Genomic DNA, 8,425 nt, shown 5'->3' on the forward strand with positions numbered 1-8,425 from the left:
TTCTGAGGGAACTTGGGGAATTTGGCGATTTTCGACGATCTGGGCTAGAACATAGAATTATATTCAGCTAATGCAATATCTCCAGGATTAGCAATCTTTTACTGAAGCTCAAAACTTAGCAGCGACTTCAATGCAAGATGCATTTAACAGCTTCCACAACAAAATTATGTCTCAAAATGTGAGAGACAATTGAAAGAGATTCAAATTCTATGTAAAGAACACCAGTGGCAAGACAATCCATACTTTCACTGCGGATTGCCAATGGTAAAATTACCAATGATAGCACCACTAAAGTGGAGTTATTAAACCCAATTTCCTGAAATTCCTTCACCAAATAAGATGAAGCAAATATTCCAGATTTTGAATGCAAACAACTACCAACATGAGTAACACAGAAGTAGGTATCCTCAGTTTTATCTGCAAACAACCTAAGAAGGCTGCTCACATTGTCTCCCAAACCATTTATATAGACAAGGAACAGCAAAGGACCTATAACACTACCTTGTGGAATGACAGAAATCACTTCTGTTTCACTTGACGACTTTCCATCTATTACTACGAACTGTGACCTCTCTGACAGGATGTCACGAATCCAGTCACATATCTGAGAGGATATTCCATGTTGTTGTTGTGGTCTTCAGTCCTGAGACTGGTTTGATGCAGCTCTCCATGCTACTCTATCCTGTGCAAGCTTTTTCATCTCCCAGTACCTACTGCAACCTACATCCTTCTGAATCTGCTTAGTGTATTCATCTCTTGGTCTCCCTCTACGATTTTTACCCTCCACGCTGCCCTCCAATATTAAATTGGTGATCCCTTGATGCCTCAGAACATGTCCTACCAACCGATCCCTTCTTCTGGTCAAGTTGTGCCACAAACTTCTCTTCTCCCCAATCCTATTCAATACTTCCTCATTAGTTATGTTATCTACCCATCTAATCTTCAGCATTCTTCTGTAGCACCACATTTCGAAAGCTTCTATTCTCTTCTTGTCCAAACTATTTATCGTCCATGTTTCACTTCCATACGAATACTTTCAGAAATGACTTCCTGACACTTAAATCAATACTGGATGTTAACAAATTTCTCTTCTTCAGAAACGCTTTCCTTGCCATTGCCAGCCTACATTTTATATCCTCTCTACTTCGACCATCATCAGTTATTTTGCTCCCCAAATAGCAAAACTCCTTTACTACTTTAAGTGCCTCATTTCCTAATCTAATTCCCTCAGCATCACCCGACTTAATTAGACTACATTCCATTATCCTTGTTTTGCTTTTGTTGATGTTCATCTTATATCCTCCTTTCAAGACACTGTCCATTCCATTCAACTGCTCTTCCAAGTCCTTTGCTGTCTCTGACAGAATTACAATGTCATCGGCGAACCTCAAAGTTTTTATTTCTTCTCCATGAATTTTAATACCTACTCCGAATTTTTCTTTTGTTTCCTTTACTGCTTGCTCAATATACAGATTGAACAACATCGGGGAGAGGCTACAACCCTGTCTTACTCCCTTCCCAACCACTGCTTCCCTTTCATGTCCCTCGACTCTTATAACTGCCATCTGGTTTCTGTACAAATTGTAAATAGCCTTTCGCTCCCTGTATTTTACCCCTGCCACCTTTAGAATTTGAAAGAGAGTATTCCAGTCAACATTGTCAAAAGCTTTCTCTAAGTCTACAAATGCTAGAAACGTAGGTTTGCCTTTCCTTAATCTTTCTTCTAAGATAAGTCGTAAGGTCAGTATTGCCTCGCGTGTTCCAGTATTTCTATGGAATCCAAACTGATCTTCCCCGAGGTTGGCTTCTACTAGTTTTTCCATTCGTCTGTAAAGAATTCGTGTTAGTATTTTGCAGCTGTGACTTATTAAACTGATAGTTCGGTAATTTTCACATCTGTCAACACCTGCTTTCTTTGGGATTGGAATTATTATATTCTTCTTGAAGTCTGAGGGTATTTCGCCTGTTTCATACATCTTGCTCACCACGATATTCCATAAGCAAGCAATTTCACTACGAGCAGCTTGTGTGGTATTTTGTCAAAAGCCTTCTAGTAATCCAGAAATACTGAAACAATCCGAAATCCCTTGTCAATAGCATTCAACACTTCATGCGAGTAAAGAGCTAGTTCTGTTTCACAAGAACGATGTTTTCTAAATCCACGTTGACTGTGTGTCAATAGACCGTTTTCATCGGGGTAATTCATAATGTTCGAATGTAACATATGTTCCAAAATCCTGTGCATATTGATGTTAATGATATGGGCCTGTAATTTAGTGGATTACTCCTACTACCTTTCTTGAATGGTGGTGTGACCTGTGCAACTTTCGAGTCTTTGGGTACAGGTCTGTAGTCGAGCGAACTGTTGTGTACGATTGTTAAGTGTGGAGCTATTGCATTAGCATACTCTGAAAGGAACCTAATTGGTATACAGTCTGGACCAGAAAACTTGCTTTTATTAAGTGATTTAAGTTGGTTCACTGCTCCAAACATATTTACTTCTACGTTACTCATGTTGGCAGCTGTTTTTGATTCGAATTCTGGAATATTTACTTCGTATTCTTTTGTGAAGTCATTTCGGAAGGCTGTGTTTAGTAACTCTGCTTTGGCAACACTGTTTTCGAAAGTATCTCCATTGCTATCGCGCATAGAAGCCACTGATTGTGTCTTGCCAGTATCATACTTTACATACACCCACAATCACTTTGGATTTTCTGTCAGGTTTCGAGACAAAGTTTCGTTGTGGAAACTGTTATAATCATCTCGCTCGCTATAAGTATCCTTGCGCCTAAATTTTTCTTTTCTGTCTTCGTACACAAGAGACCTTTGTCCATGAATTATGTAGCACCTTGAATGTCTATACCAGGGCTGCCCACGGCATGCCAGGCTTCATGCGTGAAGGGCCAAGGCTCAGCCTGTCTGAGCTTCCTTCCCAGAAGTAGTCGGTACAGCGCGACATTCATTTAGTATTAGTATTGTGATGTGGCATTTTTCGTTCGGCACAACTCTCTTCAGTTCGACAGAATTGTGGCTTAGCGCTTTTGAACCTTTACCATTTGTTCGCGGCAAGGAGGACGTTCACAAGTCTAGTGGTTGTTTGCATAAAAAGAGGCAGTCTTACGATCTATCGTAATAGTCCTTCAAAAAGAATGGGAATGATTGAAGAAAGGGATGAGAATTCTCGGTATGTATTATGCAGTCGTATAAGCGGCAGGTGCTGCAAATTTGCTGTGAAACGACATTATAATACCAAGCAAAAGAATTTAAATATGAAGTTGACAAGTTCATCAAGAAGCACTTTGTGCTAAATTTCCAGGCGTGCAGCACGTGAAGAAATTGGCGAAGTGAATAGCAAACATTTCTAAAATCGTACGCAGTATTCTGCTGTAAGTTGCAACAGCTTTCTATGGAACTGAACGAATCGTCTGGAGACTTTATACACTCTGTCCGGAAAAAATCTTCCAATATTTACAGGGGATGTAGTATGCATCAAGGACAAACAAAAACTTCCCATCAACAATGGTCGTAAGTCTTATATCTTCCATGTTATTTTCATCTGGCGTACTCGTAGTGTTCATATGGCACATTATTTGTTGTGGCACAGCAGCACATTACTGTAATTTGTTTCCGTCTACGTCACTGGATGTTCAGCTCCCAATGAGCGCCTACTACTCAGCACAGGAGATGGCAGATACGATATTCTGCTACGGGCAAGCAGATGTAAGCAGCCTACAGACATGTAATCTGTATATTGCGAAAAATTCACGACGCTGTACGCCATTTGTAAAGACGTGTAGCACCCTGTTCACTTCGAGCACGTGTTGTGAGGGCGAGTGCAGAGACATGTTAAATTTATGAAGGAAAAAGGAGTGCAGGATTGAAAATTAGAACATCCAGAAACAACTGCAGACATCGCATTTTAAGTGGACTTCACTGCACACTGCCCACATTAAGACACTGAAAGGGGAGAAACAATTTTTTCTGGTTTTACGGGAATGCATTTCGAAAGAAAATCGTGTTATACAAGGGACATATCTGACAAACACAGGCCAGTTCTCTAAGATCGCTGGCATTAAAGGAAACGCTAAGTTTGAAGATTTCATTGTGGCCTTGAAAGAATTAAAAGATTAGTTTCCTAAACCTTTTGAGGACACTGTGAATCTTCCATCTGTTTCCCAGCTATTTTCGAGACCGTTTGCCGTGTCAGTTGAAAGCACGCCTGTGTATGTGCAGATGTACCTGATTGACCTGCAAGGTAATTCTTGTTTTAATCACAAATCCTCTTGCGTTAAAAGTCTCCAGGAACTGCTTTCCTCAGGTAGTGTTTCCATGTCTCCATTATGAGTTGCAAAACTGCTACGATATTTGGATCGACATATTTGTGTGGAAAACCATTTCTCAATTACGAAAGTAAATAAGTCACGATTAGGTGGCAACCTCGAAGGAAACGGTCTATTGACACACAGTCAACATGGTTTTAGAAAACATCGTCCCTGTGAAACACAACTAGCTCTTTATTCACGTGAAGTGTTGAGTGCTATTGACAAGGGATTTCAGATCGATTCCGTATTTCTGGAATACCGGAACGCCTTTGACACTGTACCACACAAGTGGCTCGTAGTGAAATTGCGTGCTTATGGAATATCGTCTCAGTTATGTGACTGGATTTGCGATTTCCTATCAGGGAGGTCACAGTTCGTAGTAATTGAAGGAAAGTCATCGTGTAAAACAGAAGTGATTTCTGGCGTTTCCCAAGGTACTGTTATAGGCCCTTTGCTGTTTCTTATCTATATAAACGATTCTGAAGACAATGTGAGCAGCCGTCTTCGGTTATTTGCAGAGGACGCTGCCGTTTATCGACTAATAAAGTCATCAGAAGATCAAAACAAACTGCAAAACGATTTAGAAAAGATACCTGAATGGTGTGAAAAGTGCCAGTTGACCCCAAATAATGAAAAATGTGACGACATCCACATGAGGGCTAAAAGGAACTCGTTAAACTTCGGTTACACGATAAATCGGTCTAATTTAAAAGCCGTAAATTGAACTAAATACATAGGTATTACATTTACGAACAACTTCAATTGGAAGGAACACATAGAAAATGTTGTGGGAAGGCTAACCAAAGACTGCGTTTTATTGGCAGGACACTTAGAAAATGTAACAAGTCTACTAATGAGACTGCCTAGACTGCGCTTGTCCGTCCCCTTTTAGAATACTGCTGCCCGGTGTGGGATCCTTACCAGATAGGACTGACGGAGTACATCGAAAAAGTTCAAAGAAAGGCAGCACGTTTTGTACTATCGCGAAATACTGGAGAGAGTGTCACAGAAATGATACAGGATTTGCGCTGGACATCATTAAAAGAAAGGCGTTTTTCCTTGCGACGGAATCTTCTCACGAAATTCCAATCACCAACTTTCTTCTCCGAATGCGAAAATATTTTGCTGATACCGACCTACATAGGGAGGAACGATCACCAAGATAAAATAAGGGAAATCAGAGCTCGTACAGAAAGATATAGGTGTTCATTCTTTCCTCGCGGTTTACGAGATTGGAATACTGGGGAATTGTGAATTTGGTTCGACGAACCCTCTGCGAGGCACTTAAATGTGATTTGCAGAGTATCCATGTAGATGCAGATGTAGATGAACCTGAGTGCGAAATTTGGGAAATTGTCTGCGTCTGTCCGCATGGCGACAGTTTGTGCCAGATAAGAATTATATTATGTCTTCAGTTCAAAAATGTTCAAATGTGTGTGAAATCCAGTGGGACTTAACTGCTAAGGTCATCAGTCCCTAAGCTTACACACTACTTAACCTAAATTATCCTAAGGACAAACACACACACCCATGCCCGAGGGAGGACTCGAACCTCCTCCGGCACCAGCCGTACAGTCCATGACTGCAACGCCTTAGACCGCTCGGTACGTCTTCAGTGCGCCAAAATAATAAAAAAAAACCTGGAAATTTATTTTGCTTGTGATCTATTTTGTTGCGAAATGTGAAGTATAAAATCAAGTCGTATGCAGTGCGGCTGCACAGACATTTAAATGTGGCACGTTCGCAGCTCCTTCTCGTTACCTCTCCTCACGCTCAGTTAGCGTGCCATGGCGGTGGGAGAAATGTGCAGCGAGGCTGAGCACTATGGCATTCGTGCAAGGCACGGCTCCCCAGCTAAATTCTTGACCGCCCCTGGTATATACTTTTCTAGGGGGACTTTGCTTTGAAAATATTGGTTCTTAGACTTGAGGATAATTCCTGACTACTTACTCAAAAGTAATTTGTCTGAGCAGCGTAAAAATCTATTCGTTTGGATCACAGTTTCCCTGCGAATAAACCACCGTCCAGTTGACTAGAGAGTTTCAGGTTACCAATGAGTCTTTTATCTTTGTATTTACAAGATGTTGGAAGGTGTATACGTTCAGCTGCTAATAGAGCGCAGCTTCTAGTCCTTGACAGGCCGTTGGTTGGTTTGCAGGTTTTCATCGGGCGGTTACTTCCCGGTGGGCATGGAGTTCGTGTCGGAGCTGACGTACCCAGAGCCCGAGAGCATCGCGATGGCCGTGATGATGATCGCAGTTCAGGCGGCGAGCTCGGCAGCCACAGTGCTGTACGGCTGGATGCTGGGCGCCGTGGGAGACCTGTGGGCCAACGTGTTCCTCAGCGCGCTGCTGCTCGTCGCGCTCCTCGTCACCGTCTTCATCAGGGAAGACCTGCGCCGACACCACGTCTCTCTCGCCGCCAACGCCCCCGATCGCAAGGACACAGAAGATGCTCGCAAAAACAGTTTCAGAGTCGACGGCCATCACTGACAGGCCACGTCGCACCTTACAGAATGTGCCCACGGAAAGCCAGCTTTCGGCTCACTGAATACGTGTTATCACATGAAGATGCAAGTGGAGAAGAGCAATGTTTTGAAGAGTTTATTCACACGAAAGAACTCCATCGTCTAAAACGTGAATTGATGTCAATATTTCGAGATGTTATGGTCTTCTCAGTAGACTGAGAAATGCTCGTGAATTATTCTGCGGCCACATCACACTGTTTTCACAGTTATCGATATTTATTTTTGCGTACATAAGCTTTTATACTTAAAAGCAAGACTGTATTTTATGACAACTAAATATGTAAAAACACACAATAAATTTTATTTTTCAGTTTCGTGGATATTTCTGCGTATATAATCATTATCAGCAATTTGAAGTCCCCTGTAGGATAAAGGCGTCTTTCAGATTCCTCCATGTATCGAGGCCTTCATCTGTGTTGCTACTAAGTAACGTCGTGTGTCTATGTCCCATTAGGTCATTGTGTGGACCCATTCTTACATCACCACTGGACTCACAGCAGGGAAGACAGTGGTTCAAATCCCCATCCGACCACGCAGATTTAGGTTTCCCGTGATTTTTCTACACTACTGGCCATTAAAATTGCTACACCAAGAAGAAATGCAAATGATAAACAGGTATTCATTGGACAAATATAACATACTAGAACTGACATGTGATTACATTTTCACGCAATTTGGGTGCATAGATCCTAAGAAATCAGTACCCAGAACAACCACCTCTGGCCGTAATAACGGCCTTGATACGCCTGGGCATTAGATCAAACAGAGCTTGGATGGCGTGTACAGGTACGGCTGCCCATGCAGCTTCATCACGATACCACAGTTCATCAAGAGTAGTGACTGCCGTATTGTGACGAGCCAGTTGCTCGGCCACCATTGACCAGATGTTATCCTGCTGAGATGTAGGGTTTCGCAGGGATCGAATGAAGGGTAGAGCCACTGGTCGTAACACATTCGAAATGTAACGTCCACTGTTCAAAGTGCCGTCAATGCGAACAAGAGGTGACCGAGACGTGTAACCAATGGCTCCCCATAACATCACGCCGGATGATACGCCAGTATGGCGATGAGGAATACACGCTTCCAATGGGGGTTCACCGAGATGTCGCCAAACACGGATGCGACCATCGTGGTGCTGCAAACAGAAACTGGATTTATCCGAAATAATGACGTTTTGCCATTCGTGCACCCAGGTTCGTCATTGAGTACACCATCGCAGGCGCTCCTGTCTGTGATGCCGCGTCAAGGGTAACCGCAGCCATGTTCTCCGAGCTGATAGTCCATGCTGCTGCAAACGTCGTCGTACTGTTCGTGCAGATGGTTGTTGTCTTGCTAACGTCCCCATCTGTTGACTCAGGGATCGAGACGTGGCTGCACGATCCGTTACAGCCATGCGGATAAGATGCCTGCCATCTCGACTGCTAGTGATACGAGGTCGCTGGGATCCAGCACGGCGGTCCGTATTATCCTCCTGAACTCACCGATTCCATATTCTCCTAACTGTCATTGGATCTCGACCACCGCGAGCAGCAATGTCTCGCGATACGATAAACCGCAATCGCGATAGGCTACAATC

At 42.9% G+C, this 8,425-nt stretch overlaps 1 protein-coding gene across 1 annotated transcript in view; it reads left to right on the forward strand.

The window, feature by feature from the left end:
* Positions 1 to 7,128, forward strand: part of LOC124722467 (uncharacterized MFS-type transporter C09D4.1-like) — a 176,161-nt gene extending 169,033 nt beyond the window's left edge. The window contains exon 7 of the mRNA XM_047247623.1: positions 6,481 to 7,128. Within this exon, the coding sequence (XP_047103579.1) occupies positions 6,481 to 6,814 (334 nt within the window). The 3' untranslated portion in view covers positions 6,815 to 7,128. The remainder of the gene's footprint in view (positions 1 to 6,480) is intronic.
* The last annotated feature ends 1,297 nt before the right edge of the window (positions 7,129 to 8,425 follow it).

This window comes from Schistocerca piceifrons, chromosome X, assembly GCF_021461385.2.
Source record: "Schistocerca piceifrons isolate TAMUIC-IGC-003096 chromosome X, iqSchPice1.1, whole genome shotgun sequence".
Lineage (NCBI taxonomy): Eukaryota > Metazoa > Arthropoda > Insecta > Orthoptera > Acrididae > Schistocerca > Schistocerca piceifrons.